A 27,674-nucleotide genomic window follows, 5' to 3' on the forward strand; every position below is an offset into this window, starting at 1 on the left:
TTCATCATAAGTCTAATAGCCTAGGCTACTTTTTAATTTTTAAGATATTCTAAGAAGTACCAGCTCTCTGCAAGAGAGAGATAAGGGAGAGAGAAAAAAATCACATTAACATGAATACATACATCTGTTTAAAGTTTGATAGGCTTCAGTTTTAACTTGCCCAGCAGCTCCTCCCAACGTCCTGGACAACCTACGCATTTCTAACCGTAAGAGCAGAGGTGACAGCCCTCGCCAAATAGGACGGATATCAGTGTGTGCTGAATGGGGACTGAGCCAAAGTGGCTGCATCACTGAATGCACAGACGGGCATAACCGGGACGCACTGAAAGAGAGATCAAAGCGCCATACTAATCCCTGAAAACATGCGGATAAACGCACAGAAATTAAAAAGGACAGACTACTATATGCGGATGGGCGAATCCACCAACATTGCAGAAATAACAAAAAAGTAGAGCCACCCCATCATTCTGGATTCTTCAACACAAGTGAAGCTCAACCTGCTCTGCAAACCGTGTGTCGGATAGAAAATATATTTTTTAAAAAGCATCCTTGTTATGCCTACCTCACTCAGCGCCTCTGCATCCAAGTCAGACTTGTGGTCCTGATGATACGCTGCTGCCTCCTCCAGCATCCCACAGCACTGTTATTCGACTGGATGGGGGGGTGATAACATGATGGTAGTGCAACTGGGCTGACGCACCGCCTGACGAGCCACAGCCGACCAATCAGAGTGTAATCCGATAGACACTGTGCCAATCCGCTCACAGGGAGAAAGTAAGGACTGCACACACAGATAGTAGTAGCAAGGTAGATTGACGCTGTGAGAGAATTTCCAGTGAACTCCTGCGAGCAGGGTCCATCTGCAGTCTTGCAGACTACACGACACACCCACTTCACTACAAGACACACCCCCTGATATTCTTACCTCGACCTTAACCATCTCACTCATGCGTAAATCTAACCAAGTGGGTGTGCAGTGCCGTGCGTCCGCAAATAGACCTGCTTGACTCCTGCAAACTGTTTTTTTACATGAAACAACACGTTTTGCTCATGTTCAGAAAAATCCATCCAAAGACAAAATAGCTGAATGAACCAAGCAAGTGTGTGTTGAGGTGTTCTATTGTTTGGTTTATATTATACTCAATTTTAAAGGAAGTAAGCCTCTTAAAGCTTGTAGACATATCTCCACAAATGTTTATTTATATAGATATATATTTGTGACATTCTCGTTCAATGTGTGCATGTGCTAAAAGGCTTGTGCGCAACAAAGAATTAGAAAGATAAATAAGAAAAAAATATATGTATTAAGTGTATATTGGCCCTGTGTGTATGTGGCTGGTGCAATTTTTCAGTATTTACAAAATATAATGAGTGTATATATGTCACAGCTGCACAAAATAATTATGTTTATGTGTCCCTATTTTAAATATTAGCTTATTCAAAACTTCAGTTAACGCTTGACATATTTCTTCACGTGGTAAGACAATAACCTTTCTATATATAAAAAAATATATATCGACATATCTATTGTCTCACAGTTTTACAAGTGCTCAAAGTCAGTGGCAAACTGTATGCTAAGCTCACAGGCACCTCCAGTGAGGAGCAGTAAGAGGATGAGTAACCACATTTGGTCATAAGCCCATTTTAGACTGGCTGTAAAATTCATTCAAGACATGTGCTCATGTATCACACTGCATGTGTTCAACCTGTCTCCCATCTGCCTTTCTTTAATATTTAGTTTCTAGTTTTCCCTACTTGAAAATGGTTTCCTAGTCTACTGTAGGCACACCTGCCGTCTGAGCTCCAAAATCCCCTCCAGGGTGGGGATAGCTTCTAAAGGAGATTATACCGGTGGTGTGAAAAGTATCTGCTGACCTGCTCCTGTCTCCTGTAGGCTGCTTCCGCCAGATACACGTCTGACAAGCTGTGCGACAGTATGTCCTCTTTGTGTTTGATGTGGATGAACTTTGTAGATACAGTCAGAGATTCACATTTCACATACAATACATTGATGCTGCCCTATATCTGTGCTAAAGTTAGCTATAGACTTTTAAAAGGACAAATGAAACAATTAAATTCAATGTTTTATTGCCTTTGGAGCAGCAATAACATAAGAGAACCAGCCTGACAGCATGACAAAATCAGGAATCTTCTTGTACAAAGCAAGCAGAACTGGCTAATCTAGAAAATAAAATCTTCATTGCAAAATATTTGTTGTTCAAAATAGGATACAAATGTCCAAAACAAACATGATTATTACCAATTCACTTGTTTATATTATATACTTTAAAATATTATAAATAAAATCATTCCAACTTCCTTTTTAGTAGTCTGCACACCAGGTGCTAAAAAAGGCAAAAATGTTGGTATGTTGAAAGATAAAAGCCCTGATAAAATAATACAACAGCAGAGTCCACAGACAGAAACTATTTCCATGAAGCGTACAGTAGCAAAAAAAAAAAAAAGATTCAATTGTATAAACCAATAATTATCTAGAGTAAAACAAAAGGAGTGAAAAAGAAACAGAGCCGAATCATATTTCAAAATACCATTCATGGATGATTTAACTGTGCTATGTTCAAGGGCAGTGGGATTTGTCAGGTTTAGACATTAATTTGTTTTAGCAGTTTAAAACTAATCTTTTGTTGTCAACTTTGATTGGATCTCATGTCAAATACTAAATGATACATCAGTGTCACTGCTGAACATGAGAGAAAATAAAAATAAAATGCAATGAATGAAACATTGCATGTGGGAGACGCCTGTCAGTTCAAGGCACATCGCTTCATGTCTACATCCGCTTGCCACACTTTGTCCACATCTATCCCTCTAGTACTTACTATTACAACCTGCTTTTCCACTCGCACACCATTTACAAGTATATACACAGTTTCCTTCCATATACTTTTCATGCTCCCTTTTAAATCACTTCACTGCATCACCTTCAACCAAACAATTCCTTAATTGTACCTACAGTACAGGACAGTTCTTTGCTAGTATTTTTCTTCACCATTTATTCTTTGGGTTTGTTTGCCTAAAGTACACAGTTTATTTCACAGGACACTTCTTGGAACAGCCTTTCTGTGTTGGTGTTTGGGTGACTTTGGGGAATTATCTAGAGGTGGCCACTGTGGTTTAGTTAGCTGGATGTCTTCTTCAATTTTAAAGGCTTTCTTTGGGGAATCGGCTTGTGGAGGCCAAACTACAGATATTTTGTTGCTGTGTGATTTGCTTTCATCAAATATTTTTGTCATTTCGTTTTCACCACTGTGTGTTTTGTCCCTGTCTACTGAATTTAGGCTGCTCATGGAATATCTCCATTCAAGTTTCTCATCTGAGGGGATGGGTCCACCACTTCCTGTGGGAGGTTTCTGTCCGAGTCCATTATCGTAGTTCCCTTTGGACTTGAGGAGTTGTTTGTAATGGTGTAGACAGTAGAAATGTCCATGGAGAGAGACGTAATTTCCCAGGCTACAAGAGAAAAGAGTAATCTTTCACTAAGAGCTTCACCACATCAAAATCAAGATATAGTTTGTACTTTTTATACTTTGATGGAAAAGGCCTTTACTAATTAGTATTGCAATATTCAAAGACTTTGGGAAATATCCAAGTTTATGGTGAAGTTTAATTAATGCCATATTTACCTTAATTTACTTCTGCAGTGCTCACAGCAGAAGCAGGATTTATGGTACTTTTTTTTGTCCACTATCAGAGCATCCATCGGATAAGCTCGTCTCCGACATACTACACAGAGCTCCGACTTCGGAACTCGAGTCTGTTTGAAGAAAATAAAATGCAAATTGTTAGATTTTTTTCATTCATCCCGTATGAATAGCATTTCCTTTGAGCTGCCTCTCAATGCAACAAACAGCAAAAGCTTCTCTGTCAGTTTTTTATTATGGTTAATCTTGTTATTACAAAGCACTACAATAGATTTCTTTTCCATTAAAAAAAAATGCTTTTGTTGAAAAAAACCTTAAAGCGGTCATGAGAGCAAAATGATTCAGTTTATTTTTCCTCAGGATTTATTCGACTAACACACATGCATGCACAGCCATCCATTCATCCCTTCGCTGCACTTTGGCAGATTTTGTGAGCGCTACAAAATAAATTGTCATGTGGTTTAATGGAAGCCTTCAAACAGCATATACTGTAATTTTCCTATTGGAAAGGCACAGTATGCTGGCTGTATGCTGGTCAGCTAATGGGCAGCCTCTTGAAAATTGAATACGGCTACAGTACTTATCATGACCAATTAGACTAATTAAAGGACCAGTGTGTAGGATTTAGTGGCATCTAGCGGTGACGTTTCAGATCGCAATAACCGAATACCTCTCCCCCTCCTCCTCCCCTTTCAAGCGTATAGGAGAACCTACGGTGGCTGCAAAACTCGCAAAAATCTCTCTCTCTAGAGCCATTGTTTAATTTGTCCGTTCTGGGCTACTGTAGAAACATGGCAGTGCAACATGGCAGGCTACATTATCTAAGGTAATGAAAACACAACAATTCTTATTTTCAGGTGATTATTCACTAATTAAAACAGACTTAAAAATATTATATTCCATTTCTGCCAATAGATCCCCCTAAATCCTACAAACTTGTCCTTTAAACCAATTAGTCTTTAGAAAGACATCATCCTTATAACAAACAATGTACAAAAAAAGAAAAAAAAAGACAAATCCTTATCTGAATCAAGGGTCTAAGAATACCGGATGTTGTGTTACTGTACAGATTGTAAAACCCCTGAGGCAAATGTGTGATTTTTGTGATTGATTCTTGAACAACCCCATGACCACTGAGCAAACCCCATTCACTGATGAAGACCATGAAATGCAGTTGAAAGCTTCAGAAAAATCTGGTAAATTAACCTTGAGTGAAGATTATTTTGTCAAACTACTTTTCCCAAATTCAAGAGTGAACTTTCAAACTCAAATGTGCAAAAATGTATTATTAACACTGTGTTCAGAGAATTGTGTTTGTGCTAAAGACCTAATTTTACTTTTTGGTTATTACTAACAATTTTAGGTTTACAGAAAAGCAAACACAATCCATGCAATGCAGAAATTAGAAATACAGCTTTTGTAACACAGGACAAGCAAATATCCCATCCGTGCATCCTGTGGTCCATGCCATTAGTTCCTGTTGTTTCATGCTGCATAATTCTTTACCGGATGAGACAATCTTCGTCTGATGTGACACAACTTGTGATGTCGTTTCCTCGGAAACTGTGTAGCCAAGACTCTTGAAAACCGTCTCGCTCTCTGTCCATGTTTTGTGGAAATTCCTCAGCAAGTTCTCAGTAGCATCGTCCTCGTAGGTCTCTGTTGGCTTCACAGCTTTTCTTTTAACTGCGTCAGCATAGGAAAAAGGAACCCGTTGCGTTGATACACTCTCTGAGTGCTTTGTGACAGCTGTCATTGTTCCGGTGACCTTATTGCCAAATTCATCAACATCTGAGAAATGTTCTGTGATTGATTTGGTTTCAGTGAAGCCTGGTAAAGATTCTACCTCATCTTTCCGAGGAGGGAGGGGTGTGCTCTGCCGTGAGTCTCCCTTTGTCTCTTGAGGACTTTCCCGCTTTGAAGTGTCTACTGTTGTTTCACTCAGGCTTGACACTGCCTCCTCCTGATCCTTTTTCTCCTCTCTGAATGAGGAATTTTGCTCATCCAGTTCAAAAACAGATTTAATAGCCTGAATGTCAAAAGTTGGCATTTCCTGTTCCAGGATGTCTGAATTCTCTTTGTCACAATCTGTGCTTCCAGTGTCATTGTGAAGCCGCTCTGCGAGTGAGATAAGCTCTTTCCTGATAGATATTTTCTCTTCTGGTGATTCAAATTTGTTTACAAGACTAGACAAGTCCGCCCTGGGAAGCTCATCCTTCTCTTTGTTCTCATTTTCTTCTTCACACTCCTCTGTGTCTGGGCCCAGTCTTTCAGGGATATCAATGGGCTCCTTTCGCACATAGGTCTTATTAATTTCAGCCTTAGGAGACTCTTCGAAAAACTCTCTCTTTTCTTTTACAGATGCAGATGATAGCTCTGAAGTATCTGAGGCTTCAGGAAGATCTGGGGCATTTTGACACAATGGCAGGTTGGTCTCAGACTTACATTGTGTTTCATTTGCATTCAAACCCTCTGACATATTAGTTGAATCTTTTTCTACATTTGCAGAATTTGTATCAGCCTGCCGAACCTCCTCTGATGAACTCTTTTTTGTTGTACTAGAATAAGACTCAACAACCTGAGACTCAATTTTGATTTGCCGATGGAATGATGCAGGCGATTCCACAATCTCTGATTTCTTCTCTGAGATTTGTTGTGGGGTAAGGAGTGGCGGTGGGGTGACACCACGCGAGAGCTTTGCTGTCGTGTCCTTGAGTCGAGCTAAATTTTCTGCTCTGTCAAATGTTGGAGAAGGTGTGATTCTATTGAGGCGTGATGTCGGTGTGTCACACCTGCGTGGCGGCGGTGTGGGGGGTGTGGGCGGCCTGTGGAGAAGGGTAGGTGATGGAGTAACTCTCTGCGGGGAGTCAGTTCTACGTGTGGACTCGATGGTAATAAACGTTGGTGAGGGAGAACGCATCCTCAGTGATGGCGAGGGAGCCCGCAGGTCAATGGACTTGGACTGACTCATTTCTTCTTTGCTTTTTTCATGTGTGGTCTTTTTCTTAGTTTGGTTCTCTATTTTAGCAGAACCAATACTGATCTTGGATATTCTTGGTGTTGATCTGCCAGACACAGATTTTTCAGAAACTGGCTCACATTCATGCTTCTCCATCGTCTCATTATCTTCTAGATGCATCAGTTTCGTCTCTGCGAGTTTCCTCACATCTGAAAGAGTTTCCTCATTTTTCTGAGCACCATTTTCCAATTCACATTTTTTCTCTGGACTCATGAGCCAATCTGGAAGTGTATCAAGCAGAGTTTTCACAGATTGTGAATCATTCTTTTCTGAAACTGTCTGTATCTCTGTGATGTGAGAGCTTAACACTTGGACCTGTCGCCTCTGAGATTCCTCGCCTGTCACTATAATTGGGACATCCCTACTTTCTTCTGGAGGTTCCTCTGCGCTCTGCTGAATAACTGTCACCCCTTTCTTCTTTTGAGATCCCTTCAGATGCTTTTCAACTGCTTTTTGGTGCTGGGAATTCTGATCATCCTTGCTTTCTGTGGTAATGACTTCTTTTTTGACTTCAATGTGCTCCTCTTTTACACTTTTGTGAATTTGGGTGACTGCAATTGTTTCCTGAGTTTGATGGGATTTTTCAGATGTTGCTGTCTTGGTTTCGATAACGCCTGTCTTTGATTCTGTGGAAATATCTTTACTTTGACCTGACTTCGCACCACCTTTGGACTTTTTGGACCTCTTTTTCTTTTTCGTTGGAGTTGGAGTTTCTGGTTGGCTTTGAGTGACACTCAGAGTAACAGCAGGTGCATTGACAGCAGCAGGAGGGGGAGTATCTTTATTTATCCCCTGCTTTAACTCTGTCTTTACTTCTTTAGATTCACTGATCACTTTCACCTCAATAGCTTCTTTCACTTCCACCTGCTTCTCGCTCTCATCGGACATTTTTATATCTACCTGCTTTTCTTGCTTCTTGTTCTTTTTCACCTGCTTCTCGCTCTCATCGGACATTTTTATATCTACTTGCTTTTCTTGCTTATTGTTCTTTGTCACGTGCTTCTCACTCTCATCGGACATTTTTATATCTACTTGCTTTTCTTGCTTATTTTTCTTTGTCACGTGTTTCTCACTCTCATCGGACATTTTTATATCTACTTGCTTTTCTTGCTTCTTGTTCTTTTTTGCCTGCTTCTCACTCTCATCAGACATTTTTATGTCTTCTTGCTTTTCTTGCTTATTGTTCTTTGTCACCTGCTTCTCACTCTCGTCAGACATTTTTATATCTCCTTGCTTTTCTTGCTTCTTGTTCTTTTTCGCCTTTTGGTTTTGTTTGCTTGTTTTTCCATTTGTATCGGCAGCTGCCTTTTCTGTTTGCTTTGGCTGATCGGAAACTTTCTCTTGGCTCTTAGGAGGAGAATGATCAGTATTCCTGTCATCATGCTGTGGTGATTTGGACGTTTTTACATTTTTGTCCAAGGTGACATTTTCTTTTTTGGAGGAGTGATTGCAGGTAATTGCATTGGTTAATTCTGGCGCTGTATCATCTTTTGTCCTCTTGTTCTCAGATTGTGAATTTACATTCTCCTGAATAGTAACAGTTGTTTCAGCTTTCACTATTTGAACAGGGATTTTCTCAGAGCACATGAGCATTTCATCTTCCTTTTTATCCTCAGTTTTGTTGGAGCCCTTTGTTTTCTCATTCTTTACATCTGTTTTTTTATCAGCAGCAACATCAGTGATTGAGGTCTGGACTTTGTCAGTCATGACAGACTGAGCTGACTTTTTGGAAGAAACAGAGACTGTTTTCTGTGTAGTGGTATGCATTTCTTGTCTAACAGTTGAGACAGATGAGGTCTTTTGAACAGAGACAACCTTAGAACTCTCATTAGAAACCATTTGCTGTTTGGCAGAAGATATAACGGTGGAATCTGTGAGGCATCTTTCATGACTAGCACTGACATTGCTTTGGGAGGTATTTGAGACTACAACCTGCTTGGATAACTCACATGATAGAGAGTCTGAATGAACATTCAAGGCTGTATTATCAGCTCTCGCCTGTGTGATTTCTAATGTGTTGTTATTTTGCTGTTCTGCATCTTTGGTGGAAAGCATTTCAAGAGCAGCAGTAACTGAGTCATGTATATAAGTGGGAGTTGGAGTGGTTGGGGGTGTGTTGTCATCCCTCAGCATCCGGTACTTTTCTTCTGCCTTTATTAATGGTGTGGTGAATTTACTCATTTTTCCTCTCATGAAAGGAGGAGGGGAGGGTGGAGGAGTGAATTTTACAGGAGAGATGTAAACTTTGTTTAGCGGTCGTGGTGATTCAGGTGGTGGTGGAGGGATTTCACATGAAATGGTTTTTGATGTGTGCACTGCAGTTTTTGATTGGTTTTGACTCATTTCTACCACTGTCTTAGATGTCACCTGTTGTGTTTTACTGAATTCTACTTTAGGCTCCAGCTTCGGGACCGGGTGTAAAACGGGAGCTTTCACTTTTTTGACTGTCATCTTTTTTGCTTTTGCTGGTGAAGGATGAATTATCTCTGTCGGCATGCTCTCCAGTTCTTGTTGAGATGGAGGTGGTGGGAGGAAGTCCTGTTCACTTGTTAGTGGTGGTGGTGGAGGAGGAAGGTGATCAATGTCAGAGTCAACAGAGGGAGGAGGAGGAGTGGGAGGAGGAGGAGGAAGAAGGTCATTGTCTACCACAGGAGGAGGTGGAGGTGGAAGAGGCAGATCAGGCTCTGGCACTTCTGGTTTTAGGATGTAAACATCAGTTTTTACTTTAGTTTTATCTGCTTTTATCATTCCCTTTGAGTTGGTCTTTAGATTACGGAACTCCGTCTTTAATGTTTTGATACCGTGGTTTTGTGTGATAGTTTTGTGCTCCACAACAGTTTTTGTTTGCTGGGTGGACTGCTCCACAGAACATGACTTTGTTTGAACAATTTCTGTTTCATTAGAGAGGGAGTGATTTTCTTTTGATGTTTCAACTAATTTAGCAGTTTTTATCTTTTGTATGTTCCTCTGTGCATCAACATTTAGGTTTTTAACTGGAGGCCTCTGCTTCACTCTGACTCTTCTGTATGCTCCATGTCTGACTTTGGGAGATTCCCGCTGTGCTGTTTCCAGCAGTGATTTAATAGTACCTTTAACATCACCCTTTATCACTTCCTCTTTCTCCAGCTGGTTTTGCTCTTGTGTCTCATATAAGGACTTTATTGACATCTTGACATCACCCCTTACATCACCTTCAAGGCTTTCGCTCCTTTGCATTTTTGGAGAAGTTGAAGGCTCCAGTAGGAGCTGAATCGTTCCTCTGACATCACCCTGAACATCTATTTCCTGTTGACACTTCCTCCTTTCACTGGAGGCATCTTGTAAACTTTGCATTGCTGTGTAAATATCACCCCTCACAATTTCTTCCTTTTCAACACCCCTCACTGTTTGCTTTGCCAGCTCCAGAGATTTCAGTGTGGCCTTAACATCTCCAGGAACTAAATCCTCAACAACAGCGTCAACTCTGGAAGTTGCAGATTTCTCGAGAGATCTCAGAGCCCCTTTGATATTTCCTGGTACGATATCTGGCTTCTCCACCTCCTTGTACCGCTTCTGAGCCCTCTCCAGGCACTGCAGAGCTTTTGGTATGTTGCCTTTCACCACTTCCTCTTTCTCCACAACAACTGCCTGATTCACTGACTCAGACAGCGAATTCAAAGTGGCCCTTAAATCACCTTTGACTATCTCCTCCTTCTGGAGACCTTCTAATGAGATGGTTGGCTCTGACATGAAAACTTTCACTGTGTTGTGAACGTCGCCTGGTACAACATCCTCCACTGTTCGCTCAATTTGTGTTTGATTACGACCGAGGATGAGTTTTGTGCCCTTGATGTCGCCTCCAACAATTTTCTCTTTTTCTTCTTTGTCAGGTAGAGTCTCATCAGGTTCTACGTGTAGCTGTTTAAGATAATCTAGAGCCCCAGATTCAATGCAAGTGGAGTAAAAGTTGACATTTCCTTTTTCAGTGTCATCTACTGTTATCTTCACTGTGATATCCTTCTTGTCTGTGCTGGACAGCCTTTGAAGAGCACTCCTTATATCCCCTCTTACTATGTCCTCTTTCTCAGCAGTAACACTCTCTTGTTTATTCAGAAGGGAATATATTGTCATCTGTACGTCTCCTTTCTCATCCTCCTGGATGAGTATTCCATGTTTGGCTGAACCGTCCTCGTTGAAAAGGTTGTTTATAGCTTCCTGAATGTCACCTCGTAATATTTCCTCCCTTTCAATACTGCTGTCTCTCTCTTGGTTGAAAAGCTGTTGCACTGTTGAACTGATATTACCCTTCTCCTCTGAATCTATGACTATCTGCCTCTCCTTTCTTTCCTGTGTGTTCAGTAGGTTCATCATAATAGTCTGCAGATCTCCCCTGATCACTTCCTCTCGTTGAATCTCTGGAGCCTGCTTATTCATCAGTTGGTATTTTGCCATCCTAACATCTCCAATTTCATCAGTTTCAATGAGTATACCCTTCGACTTCACCATTTTCTGACTGTAAAGTTCGTCGAGCGTTCCCTTGATACTCTTGCCCAGGATTTCAGTCTTCTCCATTCTCGTCTCATTAAAATCATCAAATGGTGTCGTTTCAAAGAGCCACGTTGTTGTCTTTACATCCGCTTTGGGAATTTCCTCCTGATTGACAGGTGTATCCTCAGCCTCATCTACCTCTTTGATGTGGTCAAGAGGATTTTTCTCAAAGAGCCAGACTGATTGTTTAACATCTCCCTTTGCAACCTCCTCCTTTTGAACTGTTTCAATCAGGTTTTCAGAGCTCATGCTTCTTATTTTATCAATGGACTGGGTTTCAAATCTCCATTTTGCAGTCCTGACATCACCTTTTTGTATTTCACTCACATTAACGGTTCTAACAGATTCCTGTGACAAGGCATCAGACTCAAAACGATGTTTATTCACTCTAACGTTGCCCCCTTGAATGTCATCCACAGTCTTTATTAAAGCCTTATTTTCTTCAGCAATCTTATCAAGAGGCTGTGTCTCAAATTTCCACTTGGCAGAGGTGACGTCTCCTTTTTGCACATCCTGCTGTGTAACAGATTTGATTATATAAACCTCATCTGTGTCCCTGATAGCATCAAGGGGTTTGGTTTCAAACAACCACCTGGTTCCAACTACATCTCCACTTGTGACTTCTTCACTTGTGACAGTGGTGACCTCGTGGTAATGGCCCTCTTTGTCCTGAATGGCGTAAAGGGGCTGAGTTTCAAACATCATGGTGTAATTTCTCACGTCACCCTTCTCGTCATCATCGCGGACAATCTTTTGCATTTTCATCAGCTCTGTGTCCGTCTCAGAGGATTCCTCCCGAATTTGATCTAAAGAGTAGGTCTCAAAGATCAAACGGCCCTTATCTACATCTCCTCCTTGTACGTCATTCACTGTGCGGCTGCTCATCGATTCCCCTTCGCTATTGCGTATTGTGTCTATGGATTGATTTTCAAAAAGCCATTTGCAGTTCACCACGTTTCCTTTCTGAATGTCCTCTGTCTGAACTCTCTTGAGGTTTTGCATTACTTCCTCAGATGTAGAAGTCATGATGTCGGATGTTTGGTTTTCAAAAATGTATTTCATCCTTGACACATCTCCAGACGCAATGTCTATCTCTGTGACACGCTTAAAAGAGTCCGTCTCCTCTCCAGTGAGGTCCTCGAGTTTCTCAGTCTCAAAGAGAAAACAAGCCATTCTTACATCTTTTCCTCTAATGTCCTCTTGATTTGCAGTGCATGTTGTCAAAACGGTCTCTGTCTCGTCGTGGAGAGTGTCAAGTGCTTGTGTCTCAAAAAGCCACGTGCAGGTTTTGACATCTCCCTTAAGCATTTCTTCAGATTCATTTTCACCTTTTAAGTCCACTCTTTCATACAAGACATCCATTGGTTTTGTCTCAAATAGCCACTTGCAGGTTTTCACATCACCCTTCACAATGTCAAGATCTTTACTTACGATTTCCTCATCTTCAATATTGCTGAAGTACTTAATAGCATCAAGAGGCTGTGTTTCAAACAACCACTTTGCAGTTTTGACATCACCAGATTCTATTTCTTGTTTGGATATGCCTTTAATAATCTGGTAATTAGTAATGCTTTCATCAAATTGGTCGATTGGCCGTGTTTCAAACATCCATTTACATGTTGTCACATCTCCTTTGACAACCTCTTCGCGGCGCACTGTTTTCACCTCATGGAAGTGGCCTGAGCTGTCTTGCATGGCATACAAAGGATTCGACTCAAACAGGTTTTTATTTGACTTCACAGAACCAGATGTTACACCCTCTATGAGAATCTTCTGAGATTCATCCATTCTAGTTAAATCTGTGCTCTCAAACATGTACTTGTAGTTTGACACATCCACTTTATCAATTTCTTCCAGGTCGATTGTTCGGATGATTTCCTTCTGTTCCTCTCTAATCTGTTCCAGGGGTTGGCTTTCAAATCGCCATTTCTGATGTCTGACATCACCCCTCTCCTCATCAAGGGCTACTGTTTTTTTCAGTTTTCCCACCTCTGCAAGCTCCTTCAACTCCTCAGCTGGAATCGTTTCAAAATAATTTCTAGCTGATCTGACGTTACCTGCAATAATTTCCTCTTTTGTCAAGGGGCGAGTATTTGAATCATCTTTTAAAGTATCCATTGGCTGGGTCTCAAATACCCAGCAGTTCTTGCGAACATCTGCCCTGCAGCTTGTGCCATCCTCCTGTGTGAGGTCTTCCTCAACATTCACCGTGCGAGTAATCTCTTTCTTCTCCTCTCTTATATGCTCTAAAGGCTGACTCTCAAAGCGCCACTTCTGATGTCTCACATCCCCTTTTATTTCTTCATTTACTGCTGCTTTTTTAAGTTTTCCAACCTCAGGGCCAATCTTCCTCTCTGCTTGAGGGCTGCTTTCGAAAAAGTGTCTCGCAGATCTAACATTGCCCCCGATAATTTCTTCAATGGACTGAGGTCTGGCATTGGAATCATCCTTCAGAGAATCCATTGGCTGAGTTTCAAACACTAAACAGTGCTTGCGCACATCAGCTCCAACGATCTCGTTTGTCTCTATGTTTGAACTTTCCCACTCATCTAGAGAATTTAATGTCTTTATCTCAAACAACCACCTGCCCCAGTCTCCCTTGTTGCTGTCCTCCATGGAAAGACTACACACAAGTTTCAAAGAGTCAGGTTCTCCGCTTGTCACATCAAGAGGTTGGGTATCGAAAAGCCAACGTGAGGCAATAGAGTTCTCCAATTCAGTTTCAATTTTGCGCACAGACTTAATCTCCAGCATCTGGCTGGATTGTCCCATGATGATGCATTTAAACTGAGTGTCAAAAGTGGTTGTTACAGTTTTCACCTCATCAGTAATTTCCTCTAATACTGACCTTAGACTCAGCAGGTGGCTCTCGTCAATTGTCTCAGTGTGCCCAAGGCTTTCCATGTACTTATTGTCAATCATGTAAATGGTAGCATTTCCATCCTCTTCTGTGAATAAAACCTCTTTTGTCAGATCCTCCTCCTTATGCATTTTGTTTAGAGTATCCATTGTTTGGGTTTCAAACAACCATGCTGCAGCACGTACATCTCCTTTGTCAAATTTGTTGAATTTGTTTTTATACTCTGTTGAGTTGGTATTGGTTGAACCCAGCTTATCCATTGGTTTTGTCTCAAACATCCAAGCTGTGCGTCTCACATCTTTTCCAAGAATTATTTCCTGCTCAGTTATTTTCTTGTTGTCCTCGTCTTCATCTGGAGTTTCATCTTTGATGGTGTCTAGTGGCTTATTTTCAAACATCCAACGCATTGCCTGCACCTCCCCGGGGAGGATCTCTTCCCATTCCCCATAGTCTTCATCATTGATATCATCAGGACTACCACCATCATCCTCATACATGTACTCTTGGCTCTCTAACTGGTTGTTCTCAGTCTCATTGTAGTCATTGTAGTACTCTTTTTCAATATTTTTACGGACCTCAGGATGGATGTGCTTGTAAAGACGTTTCAGCTCATACATACTCCTCTGCTTGAAGTAAGCCTCTTTGTTGAGTGGGTATTTGGAAGGGTTTTCTGGTTCTGCAGGCTCAGGTGAGTAATGGCACTCAGGCATATTTTGGCTGTCTGATGGCATTTGTAGTAAGTCTGGAGGTGGGGGTGGAAGATAATCAGAATCCTCAGCCGGCGGGGGTGGAAAGTCCTCATAATCCATCACTGCAGCCATTGTGTCCTCTGATGCTTCAGTGGCTGATGTTTCATACACCTCACTAGTCACTGTGTTGTTTTGTGTCACATTTGAGCACCACTTAGATCGATTGATGTCACGTCCAATCTTATTAAAGAACAAAAATTATATTTGTGGGTAAATATAATATAATTTGTGGGATAATATAATATTGTAAATCCATTAAAATACATTGAAAGGTTAATTGTCCTTCTTATTGTGCTCCTTGTAGGCACAAACAAATAAACCACCATAATGAGTGAATGATTACATTCAGTACTTAAAAATACAGTTAATACAGTCTTCTTCATTCTTTACATTAAATATTATATACTTTTATATGTTTAATACTTTTCCCTAACTCAAGTGAAGTGCAAATAATACCTTAACTAGTTTTTGTGGAGCAGCCTCTTCTATTGTTCTTTCAAAGTGATCCCTCAGTTCTTTTGTGGTGTACCTGGGAAACTCCTCTTCTAAAAGTCAGCACATAAATATAAAGGCAGGCCTTAAATCATGATGACAGTTACAGTGCATATGGCAGAAAACAGAAATATATAAACAACGTCTTACCTTCATTTTGATGGTTTTCATAACTGGATTCCAAGTTATTGTCGCTGTGTGACACCTATGTGTATTTAAAATGAGAAAAGGTGAAAAGAAATTAATGAAGAAAAAAAAATATGCACAGCTACATTTCCCTATGAATGCAACTAATTTTTCAGTTCAATATAATGTTTTTAATCTCAGCCCAAACCATCAACGACAACTAAACAAACATTAATTACACAAATCTGATTGATTGTAAAGCTTTACTACACTGCCTGCAGTAACATGGTGACAGAGTTTAGTCAGTACCATCATTTCTTGGCTGAAGTTTAACTGCTGACTGCCTGGGATGACCTGCCTGCTGCTGCTCAACACTGTCACCCCAGAGTTTGAGGTTTCCTGTGAAGATGAAGACAGTGGTTGTCAAAAACAGTGAAAAATGTGTGCATGCCTCACACATACACAAACATGCACACACAAACACACACACACAAAGAGGACTTTCTTAAAGCGCCTTTAGACTGTGCAACAACAACAATTGTGTAAGTTTATTGCATGTCACGCTTTGCAAGACGGGTTTAATAAAATCTTGGTCACAATGTGTGTCAGTTTGAGGCATGTCAGATTATGCCATGAATATGTGGTGAATCGTAGTGCTACCATGTAAAAAGAGAAAGTATATGAAAACATAGGCATGTCATCTAACCTGACGCGCCAGATGGTTCTGTGTGTACAAACCATCTGGCGCAAAGATGTCCTTAGAAACTGTTTGGGAAAGGGCAGGCACTTTCAAAAAGTACTTGGCGGGTGATTGGATGAACCATCTGTCTATCACCATCTATCACAGGCTGTTGCTTCTCGCTGTCGTCACACCTAAACCATGCCCGTAGCTGCCAGTAGTTCTAGGATGCTGATTGGTCCAAAATACCAGTTGTTCGGCCACAAGCGCATAACTTGATGCCTGACAAAATGGATTCTTGCGTAATCTCGTGATCTTGTGAAACCAGCTGCCTCGCAAGGTAACATGTCATCAGCTTATGTCATCCATCTGCACTGCTTATATGTTTTGAAAATGTCACTTTTACCATCATTTTACTTTGTGTGTTCCATGGATGTATTAAGGAGAAGGTGTTTGATTTTTTTCCCCCTAAACTTTATTAAAAAATGGCACTCAGGAAATGTTGTGTTGACCAGTGTCTTCTGTGTCATTTCATGTTGTATTCTGATTGGTTTGGTTTGGAGACATGGGTCAAAATTTCTGACACTGTCAGAAACATCAGTGAGACGTGTCTCACAGTGCGAACTAGGACCACCATTTTGGATTGACGACCAAAGATTTCAACATATTTCTCTCACGGTTGTCACCTTCGTCTGCCCAAAATGGCACAATGTGGCTCACATCTGTGTCTATGATCCTCGTCATAGCCACAGATGTGAGATTACTCGACTCCAATTTACTCCACCAGTCAAAATGTAATACTATACAACTGAATACTATGCAGAGATGATGCTGGAACAGACTGTTCACTACAGTTTGAAATGACTAATCACAGATAGAGGCATGATGACAGAGAATGTCCCAAGCTGTTCCGTCATACTGTACCTCAAAGCAAAATAAGAAGTAAGAAATTCTTTTTTCTCTTTGCTCTGTTAAGTTTCTATCCACTGAATGGGGCTACAACATAAGTATGATGAAAGTGCCCTGCAGGCTTTCATGAGAGCTGGTAAAAATGTCAAGTAATATCTGGAACTTAAACCCACACACTTTGCTCTGGTATTGGTGCAATAAGATGTAATAAGAGCTTCAGTGTTAATATTCATTTTTTACTTGCAAAGTTCCCCATGCAGTGATGCAGATAGAAAGCTAAAAGTACAGGTGCAATCAGAAACCACCTCAGGTCTGTAGAAATGTTACCCTCATTTAACCAGAGGCATCTCAGTCTCTTTCATGCTCGTAGCATTAGTCTCATGAATGCGTAAATTGCGTTCTCATACGTGTACCTGCACAGTTCTGTGATGAAAATGGAACTGGGTTACATGTGATGTTGCAGTTTCCTGGGTCTCAAATTGTTTCCTCACACTGGCAAGTCCCCCAGGCAGGGAACAGACCTCCGACTCCTCCATGACCTAATGAAGCAGGAAATATCATTAGCTGCCTCCACTTCTACATGACCTGAAATCAAACTGATGCTTAATAGGGCTATTCTGGTATGTGTGTGGCAGGTATAATGCTGTGTGCGGTTTATGCAGTTTTTCTCTCTGCAGACACACACACACACACACACACACACACACACACACACACACACACACACACACACACACACTGTACTGCATATAATAGCTCCAAATTCTTTTGACTTCTGAAAGCTCTTGCAAAGTAAAGCCGACAACATTTTAAGTTTTCTACAACCTTCCTCTATAATCTGCCCAGTGAAGGTAGTCTCATGTGTCCCCTCTATTTATACATTCCCCTCTATTTGTACTGCATATGCAAGACTGCTGACCCCCCTCCTTTCCCAGCTGCAAAACTGTCATCACCTCCACTAATACTGCATGACAACATCAACAATAATGGTGACAATACCAGCTCAGTGTGGCGCAGCTAGTGTACAATCCTAACTGCTCTTCAGCAACTGGAGACTATATACAACATACAGCAGGAATGCAAACAAACCAATATAGTGATGGCAAATTATGGTCATGAATAGTTGAGTCTTAATGACACATGTGTTCTTTTTAACGCAGGCAGCTCTGGTAGGTATAGTACAGTAACTACATGCTGTGTTTGAAACAATACATGTCCATGCACAAACTAAAGTACCCCGCTGTAGATGGTGTTGTCTGCTTGCTTGGAGACAGCTGCTTGGTACATGGCCTCACAGTTGGTCAGTGGGATGACCTCTGAGTCCACAGAGTGAATCCGGTTCCTCTGGTTTAAATCTTTCAGGAAGTCCTGCCCTGGTTAAACTTGCGCTGCCAGCAGCTATGGCACATAAGAGCCAAAAACTGTTTTAAAATTCAAATCCTTCTTACATGTGTTATTACAGAAGGTGTCATCTAATTATTAAGAGGTAGCGCACAATACTTAGTGTTGTAAACACATGCAATTAAAACACTGCTTAGGATGTCAGATCTCTTTTTGTTTGTGCTATAATGTTTTGAAAGCCAGATTAGTTGCAAGTACAAAGAAAATGACTTTTTTAAAGTATAAGTTTAAGACTGGTTTAAGATGTTCTTGTTTATAGCAGGTAATGGCTCATACATTGATTATTTAAACATACATTACTGCAAACTATACCAGTCTTGTTTGGATCCACTTTGTGATGTTTGTTCGGTTTGTAAAATGATGATATATTGACCAAGAAAACTAAAGAGGGCTGTCATGCAGAGTGCAGGTAGTGCTCTCATGAATAATACATTCAAAATGCTCTAGAGGGACATTATTTAAATCAATTAGGCCAATGTTTTCTGACGTTCAGTTACTCACAGGACACAAACGATTTATTACACATATAGAAACTTGCAGCTGTCTGGAGTGACAGTTTTTTTTATGATGTGAGGTGATTTTGGTCCAGGCCTTTTTAGTACTGTCAATCCCAAACTGAACTGATTACACTGAGTTTTTAAGAGGTTCATGACTCACATCAAAGAAGTGATTGCTCCTTTAAATCAGTGTGTTACTACTCATATTGTATCGATAAAGGCGCTGTTTGTAGACTGCACATCCAATCAGGATAGATAGATATCATTTTTTTATGATTTTGTAGATAAACCAGGATGTGGAATTAGTGATCATCTCAGGCATAATTAGACTGAATTCATGTCTGGAAATTGAACCAATCAGCAGTCCAGAACCAGAAGAATATTATTGTCACCTTGCAGAGTATTGCAATGTGCTAAAAAGACAGTCGATGACATAATAAACTCTTCCAACTCACAGACTCCTTATCTGACCAACTGTTGACTCAACATTTTTGTCTCTGTTTGCAAAATCAAAGTATTAACACCTCAGTTGTTGTGGATATACGTAAATGTATCTGATGCAAATATAAGGATAAAATATATAATACACATTGTTTTGATGATTGAGAAATCTCCATAAGACTATCAATTACTTTGGAGACTTAATAGCATAAAGCAAAACCTCTGCTCTGCTCTGTGGTGAATAAGCAGCACTTGAAACCACATCCATATCACACTTATTGTAATATCAAGGATAACTTCAGCAAAAGCTGCCAGACTGGCGTTGTGAGATTATATTTGAAATCTGTAATATTATTTATGGCAGTGAAGGACAGATTTAATCACTGCATATTATTTTTCAAAGTAGTGAAAGCTCAATAAAGTACTGAGTCAGTGAAATCCCAAATGAGATCCATTTTTTAAAGTCAGTTCTTTGAGTTACAGAGAGCTACAAGTGATAAACTATTTAAAAGTAAAGTGAACCTCTAGTAATTGTAACTCATTGATGCTGGTTTCTACGGATCATGGCCAAAAGACCTTTCATAATAACCAGTGGTGCATTGCACCGTTGTAAGCTGCTTTTTATTGGCATTTTTCAGTATTTTGCTGGCTGTTATTGATTTCTAGCTCACCAGTCCACCAGGGTGACCTATTTTAGCCTTGGAGGGATGGTGGGTATGTTTGTGTAAACCAATCAGTCTGTTAAGGGAGATAAGAGGCAAGTATTAAAAGACTCTTAAAATTAGGCCATTCAAAAATGATGAATCTTGACTTAAGCAGAAAACTTTCACCAGTGGTAAATTCTGTACTGCAGCCAATTCCAAATCAGTCCTTGAACTTCAGGAATACTGTATATATTGTTAAATGTTGTGATAGGAACTGAAAAATTGTAGCCAGAAAAATCTGTCAACAGTCTTAAGCTATCTCATGACACGTTAGGTTGGCTTGAGAGCTCAAATAACAAGAAAGTGAAGTAATCTAGGCGCCATGTACTTGCAAAAATAAATCAAGCCTATTTTAAACATAACCATGAAAGGGTCGTGTTTCTTTGTGAAATATAGAGGAAAGCTTGGGGGTCAAGGCTTTCCTTTCCAAAAGCTTTTAGATAGTCTGCATTGATAACCTTGTGTTGCTACTTTATTGGTAATTACTCTTCAGTATTCATCATTTCATGGCATGCCTGGCAACGTGGAAGTAGAGCAGCATAACACCTAGAGGAACTGGCCTTGGTACAAACAGCACAGCAGCTCAGAACTCCATCTTTTTGGAATTAGTTAAGAAAATAAATTGAATCTTTCCTCGAGCCAAAATTTAAAATTCCAGAGCTAATTTTGTATTTTAGTCACAGTTTAGTTTCCTGCAGGTCTAACATTAGATTTGTATTTTGTCCCTGTATTTTGAGTGCAGGGATACTCAGCATGAGGATAATGTTAATGAGAGAATACAATCAAGATTTTTTTATTCAAAGCCAAACATCAAATAACTTTCAATGTTTTTCTGTGTAAATATCAAAACCTTCATTTCTGGTGGCCCATTTGCCAGGAGATTTTTATAACCTATCATCATTTTATTTGCATACAGATTGGTTAACATGAAAATATAATTTAAAAAGCCTAAAATCGTTTACATATTTAACAAAATCCCACCCAACACAAAGACACAAACACCTCTCTCAGAGTGTTCATTACCTACCAGGTAAGGATGATAGTGAATTATAGAAATATGAGCTCAATAGGTAGAATCCCACACGATGGCCACTGCACCCCAGCCTGCAGGGTCTTTCCAAGCCAAAAGCAAATCCCAGTCAGTGTTGGAGACCAGCTCCAGTAGTATGTGTTCACCTCTGTCCAACGACCAGACGGTGACAGCTGATTTTATTTTAGACCCTCCGCCCACTTGCAAAAGATGGGCCTGGGGTGTTTTTTTTTAGAGAGTGAGGCCTCCGTGCCTCCCATGTCAAGTCCCTAGAAAATCCATATGGAAATACTTCCTGTGCAGATGCTTGTGTACTAATAAATCAGGTCACCCTAGTTTCATCATCACAGCTTCCATCAGAGTGCATTGCAATGTGTACTCATGCAGCAGCTGTTACCGCCTGTCATGATATGCCAAATTATAGACACACAAATCCACAACAAATGAGAAATGAGAATCTCTCATTATTCAGAGCTCCTGGTAATCCATGAACAGTGTAAAGTGGATGTCAGGCAGGTGAAAATTCAAGTGATAGTAAATGGTGGTGAAATGTGTTGGCTGTGCGCTGTGCTTTGCAGTTGGTCTGAAATGGGGTCAGTGATGTAATGCTATTTGTTGAGGAGAGGACGGTTAAGGGAGCTGTAAATATGATGAGAGACACCTCTGAGCGTGGAAGTGTTAGCCAGCTCATCTTGTTTGGCCCAGCTGGAGACGGTGGCGCCAGCCTGACTCTGGCATCTCATGGAAGCTAGGCCAGTGTTTGGAGACCAGACATGTCTGCCAGGCATCTGCATGACCCCGTTCATATACAGCATGTGTAACTCATACCTGCCTCTCTGAGATGCTCTGGATTCTTGCTCCCACCGAAGCACACAGATGACTGAAATGCAAAAGATGTTGTCCACCTGTTTTTCCTCATCATTTAACTTGTAGATTAATATGATCCTGGCATTTACTCAAGAGAGTGTAATGTTGAAGTGGTTTTGATAACCTTAATTAAAGCAAGAGCAAGAAAGGATTATGGTGGAATCTGAACATTAGAGGTCTCATGTTCTTTTCATGATGACGCTGCTTTATTCAGCTTGAAGCAAGTCCTCTGTGATCTATAACAGAGTTAAGTCATGCAATGAGGGAGAAAAAAACATATTAAATTCTCTCTCCTCTCTCTCTCTCTCTCTCTCTCTCTCAAACACACACACACACACACACACACACACACACACACTTACACCCAGTGCCAAGAAGAAAAGACCAGTCTGATGAATATTAAGCTGAATATTTCAGTGACAGCATCTTTCACCACTTCACTGTGTCTACAGCTTTACTGTGATGTAGCAGGACCTTTGGTTAAACAAACATTGTAATAATGTGGACTACAATTATTATTATGTACAAGCAAAGAGAAAACTCAGGTAAAATGGCTGAAGCTTGTGTTTGGAATGGCACATTAAATGTATCTTCACTACCTGTGCATATTTACAGTCCATTTGTTCTTAGATGGTTACACATTTCATATTGTTCTGGCTCTTTACTCCGACACATTGATGATTTAAGTGCAAACTTTCACTGAAATCACACTTAGTCATCCTTTTTGCAGTCAAAAACAATGCCTATGTGTTTAAGTGTAACTTTTAATTGTTTTTTTATTATTAAAAGGAAGAAAAAAAAGGTGTTTGGGGATACATTTCAAGTACATGCCCTTCTCAGTAGCTGTGTAGCTGTGGTATCTGTGTTTGATTGACAGCAGCTGGCAGGCTGAGCCCCCACAGGAAAGTAAACAAACAACTACAAGTCATGGGCAGACACGGTGCTGTTCGCAGTAGTACTGAAGAGTGAGGACTACTCCAGCATCTAATGGGACCAAAGTGACATTTGCAGGTACGTTTAAATGCTGTTTAATGTGCTGCAGCTGAGCAAGCTAACTCCTTATGTCCACAGGACCCGGCTTAGACACGGCTCCGTACCAGCTCCATCGTAGTCTCAATGTCCACTGGAAACGTTCCAGAAGTGGAGTGTCAGTTCTTCAGCAGCCACATTCATAATATAGTTCAGAGTTGGTTTAGTGACATTTTTGTTTCACAAGCATATTGAACCAACACTTTGTCACTTCTCCTCTAACTTTCTCTGTAACCACTCAATTTACATGTCAATATAGCCAATCTCACAGCACAGCTGCTGCTGCTTTATGGTGTCATTAACCTGTATTTTTGTTCATTTTGTCAGACGATGTGGTGACCAAAAAATAATGATTTCATCTGCAGTGCAATAGCTTTTTAATGACTGCTGGTTGAGGTAGTATTTATGAGGCATGATCAAATGTCACTTGGCTTCCGATGTCTGACAATGGAAACTGAAAAATAGGTAAATAACCTTATGGTGAATTCAGTTGCACTAAAACACAGTATATGTGATCACAGAGAGCAGGAGGCGACTGAACAGAGGTTTGAAAGAACACTAAAATTGAGTTAAGACAAAGTGAGTCATAACAAATGAAATGCATTTTAATAAAATCCAAATTTATTGTAAGTCAACTGTCGTGCTTTTGCCATCAGGGCCCCTCGGCTTTGGAAGGACCTGCCTAAGGAGATAAGGCTCGCAGAATCAGTGACTTCTTTTAAATCACTTCTTAAAACCCATTCTTACAGACTTGCTTTTATTTAATGTTGTCTTTCAAGCATCTTTGTATTGTCTTTTCATCTTTTTATCATCTCTCTATTGTTTTTTTGTGTTGTGTCTTTGCTTTGCATTGTACTACTTTTGCTTTGTCTGTCAAAGCACTTTGTAAACTGTGTTTTTAAAGGTGCTATATAAATAAAGATTATTATTATTATTATTGTTAATAATTACAGGCATTGATATATGTACATTCACAAGAGAATTTCACACCTCAGAGACGCGATCTGTTCCAGCAAAAATAGACCTGACATGTAAATCAGAGTGAGGCAAAGACAGGGCTGAGACGTGCGGCTCGTGGTCACAGTGGCTAGAATGGCAACAGATCATCAACAGCAGCCGCTACGGAGCCGGAAAGTGACGCAGCTGGATGCAGTGGACATTGAAGAGGACAAGATATGTGTTCATGTTTGTAAGTTAAATAAGAAGGAGACTTTAGAAAAAAAACAGGGCTACAAATTCCTACACAGTTTATCCAATAACACCCTCACATTAAATCTAAAATTCAGCACTACAACCACATTTCCACTGTTTCATTTCTAACCCCATGTGGTGAAGTAGAGAGCCAGCACAAAAAATGTGTCACTGTCCAAATACTTGACCACTACATGACCATTACTTACTATTACATTCAGCATTGGTTAATATGTAAAACATCGTGCCACATGGGAAGAGGGAATAGCTTGTAAGTTATAATATCAGTGAGCTTGGGGGTGTTGAATGCGACAATTAATAACAAATAAACATAATTTACAGGAAATCATAAAAAAGGAAATAGTTTTTTAATGAATATATACAGACTGAGTAAATGCTATTTGCTTTCTTAATCATTTCTGTTCATGTGCTGTTGAGAAAGGCACTAAAACTATTACTTCTTCCTCCAAAAAAAAAAAGAAGCTCATTACCAAAACACAAGTGTTTGGTGGAGCCTTAATGTCTGGATGAGTAAACCTCACTCCTCTTGCAACTACTCATCAAGACTGTTACTGTAAATATCTGTGAGCTCTTGGTCACAGTGCCTGATTAAGTAAGAGAGAAAGACCCAGAGGAGATGCCTCTGAGCTGAGGAAACAAATGAAATGTCCCATTGACGAAGGCTGACAGACCTTTTTGCCTGACATACTGTGTGATGGCACAACTGGTCTGGATGTCAGAGGCAATAAAAACACTGTATACCGTCCGAGGTCGTAATGACATAATGTCATAGACTAATGATAGCACATGGTCTTAATATGATGGCTGGTATTTCCTGTGTAATAGTTATGATTGCTAATTTTCCACACACGTCTTAGTTTAATGAATGTAAACAAATAACAATGGTTTCAGTTTTATTGCAACACTAAGCTGGCATTAATTGCAATACCAAATGTTCATCTCTGCAATTCCACAAAATACATCAATAATCTTTGAAACATGCAGAAATAAGCCACTGATAATTAACAACCCTGTCATCAGCGTAAGAAAATTTACGACAGCAACAATTCTTATTAAATCTGTAATAACAGTGAATTATGACACGTCACCTCCTGTTTTATCACCTATCTACTACATAACTGCTGATACATAAAATAATTTTATATGCATTTTGACTGCACTGCATGGTTTCATCCATTACTTGGGTAACTTAGATAGCAAATATATCACTGTTTTTGGAAATTCTGTTGAAATATTGCCAACAGTGTTTTCATTTTGATCCACTCCCCAGTCGAGGCTCGGTGCAGCTCACATCAGTGAGCACTGCATGCAGACCACAGGCAGATAGCACCATGGAGTGCATGACAATGAGCCACATCTCCGCCAGATGCCATTAGAAGGGAGGCTGTGAATCAGGCTGGGATTCTTGGATTCACACACTTGCAAAGATAAGCTTTTTTATTTTGTTCTTTTTTATGCTTTAACTGGATCCACATTTAGAGTGAAAGCAATACCTCAAAAAAAAAAAACCCTCAAAATTTGAAATTATTAACTACCAAATCTATCTAAAAGTGCTCCACTATTCTTGTGATTTCTTTCACTCTGGCATTTCAAAATTAATTTTTTATTGCTATGGCTTTTGATCATCTCAAGTGGGAAAATATGTTATGTATGAACTGAAACGAAGAACGTAGATCATGAAGCCCAACAAGCCTAACGGATGATGTCAGGTGTGAGAGGCCAGTGATATGCTGAATTTTAAGAAACGGTATGAGGCAGTGTCTGTACACTGTGGCGTCACATAGAGTAGCAGCAGCTCTCTAAGCTCCTCCTGGTCTGTGGTCTGTGTGTGGTGGTCTCTGCTGTGCACAGAAAGTATCACTTTCTGTTGGCTGTTGACCACAGGCCACCTGGTAGTAGTCCACTGAAGGGAGCCATTTGTACATACATATCATACATCTCAACCAGCGAACAAGTTAAAAATGGAATAATTAGTTTGTATATGGAGGGTTGTGAAATATAATGGAGGACACATAGTGTTTATGTGCTTTCCAAATTTCAGTGTGGAACAAATTGGAAACAATTTCAGAGCATAGTAAAATAATGTAACGGTGTGTGGCACATCGTTGATTGGCGCTAACTCTATTACTGCAGATAGAGAGCCAAGAATGAGAGGAAGCTATTTGTTCATTATGAGGAAGGTCATTATCTTTCACAAGCTGCAGGCTCCTGTGATCCACAGAAAACATTACAAGATCTAATTTATACCAGGCACACAATATACCCACTAACTTCCCAGCCTGCTCTATGATGACAGTCCACACAAACACACCAATGGAAAACGGACAACTGACGACTTCTACTTTTTTTCAGTAGGATATAATGTTTACCATCTTAATTAAGTGATTTAGCATGCTAACATTTGCGTCACAAAGTAGAAGCAAGTAAGTAGGCTGATGGGAATGCCATTAGTTTTGCAGGTATTTTAGTCATAAACCAAAGTATATATACTTGACCTGATGGTGGCGCTAGCTTTGTACAATTTATCCTGAGGGGGACATGATCTTGGAACCAAATTTTGTGGCAATCCAACCAATTGTTGTTGAGACTTTTCACTCACAACCACTAATGTCAAACTCATAGTGACACTAGAAGAATAGTTGATTGATCGTCAGGTCATTAGATTCATCATCTGGGTGCCATAAATGTCTATATAAAGTTTAATGGATTTCCATTCGATAGCTACTGGTCTATTACCATAGATATATACACGTAAAGACCGCATCTGGTCTGTGGGAAGTGCCTCTGCTGCTGCTCTATTCCAGTGATGATCTGTCTGTTTTACACAGTAGAGAGTGCAAGACTTTTATGCTACGTTTGGATGTGCTACTGAGAGAAATGCCAAAACCAAGGAACAAGGAATAACATTTCGTAGGTGAGTAGTTATTTTACCACATTCTACTGTCAGCAACATGTTGACTTTAATATACTGTTGTCACTTTGGAAGATGTGTTTGATATTGGTGAACCTATTCTGGAAATTCAGCATAGCATTGACAACCATCACTTTAGCCTCTTTGTTTGTGAGCAGCTTTCACAAATTGAGACAACATCACACAGCAAAAGTCCAAACTCTGTAACTGTGGCAGTTTTGTTACTTAGTGTTGTTCCAGGGTTATTAGTATTTGCAGTAGGACTTTCCTATTGTTAAGTTGTGAGTGAAGTAATAATAATAATAATAAACTTTATTTATAGCACTTTTCTTAACAATGTTACAAAGTGCTTCACAAAAAGACAAAATACAATAACACAATAATAACAATGGAATATAAATTGATCAAATGAAATAAAATAAAAAGTGAATTTGCAGCTTCCATATTGACAGCAAACCTGGTTACAGCCACATGCACTCATAAGAGCAACAAGCACCTATCTGATGATCTCCCTCAAAGACCCAAAGAATAAACAGTATTTTTACATTGACTAAGCTCT

The 27,674-nt window shown here is 40.0% G+C and overlaps 2 protein-coding genes across 3 annotated transcripts in view; both read right to left on the minus strand.

Annotated features, from left to right (window-relative positions):
* Positions 1-731, minus strand: part of b3galt1b (UDP-Gal:betaGlcNAc beta 1,3-galactosyltransferase, polypeptide 1b) — a 44,678-nt gene extending 43,947 nt beyond the window's left edge. The window contains exon 1 of the mRNA XM_044366875.1: positions 563-731. The gene's annotated coding sequence lies outside the window, so the exon portion shown is untranslated. The remainder of the gene's footprint in view (positions 1-562) is intronic.
* Positions 732-2,071: 1,340 nt separating this feature from the next.
* xirp2b (xin actin binding repeat containing 2b) overlaps positions 2,072-27,674 on the minus strand; it is a 38,434-nt gene continuing 12,831 nt past the window's right edge. Inside the window, exons 1-9 of one of the 2 annotated variants that reach the window (XM_044366168.1) lie at positions 21,094-21,259; positions 18,260-18,421; positions 17,437-17,562; positions 15,745-15,834; positions 15,460-15,514; positions 15,274-15,362; positions 5,169-14,997; positions 3,645-3,775; positions 2,072-3,471 (exon numbers count right to left, since the gene is read on the minus strand). In XM_044366168.1, coding sequence (XP_044222103.1) covers positions 3,684-3,775; positions 5,169-14,997; positions 15,274-15,362; positions 15,460-15,514; positions 15,745-15,834; positions 17,437-17,562; positions 18,260-18,310 — 10,332 coding nt within the window. In that variant the 5' untranslated portion in view covers positions 18,311-18,421; positions 21,094-21,259 and the 3' untranslated portion in view covers positions 2,072-3,471; positions 3,645-3,683. Of the gene's footprint in view, positions 3,472-3,644; positions 3,776-5,168; positions 14,998-15,273; positions 15,363-15,459; positions 15,515-15,744; positions 15,835-17,436; positions 17,563-18,259; positions 18,422-21,093; positions 21,260-27,674 lie in introns of those variants that run through there. The other variant, XM_044366169.1, reaches the window with a different exon arrangement.

The sequence above is a fragment of the Thunnus albacares genome, chromosome 11, assembly GCF_914725855.1.
Source record: "Thunnus albacares chromosome 11, fThuAlb1.1, whole genome shotgun sequence".
NCBI lineage: Eukaryota > Metazoa > Chordata > Actinopteri > Scombriformes > Scombridae > Thunnus > Thunnus albacares.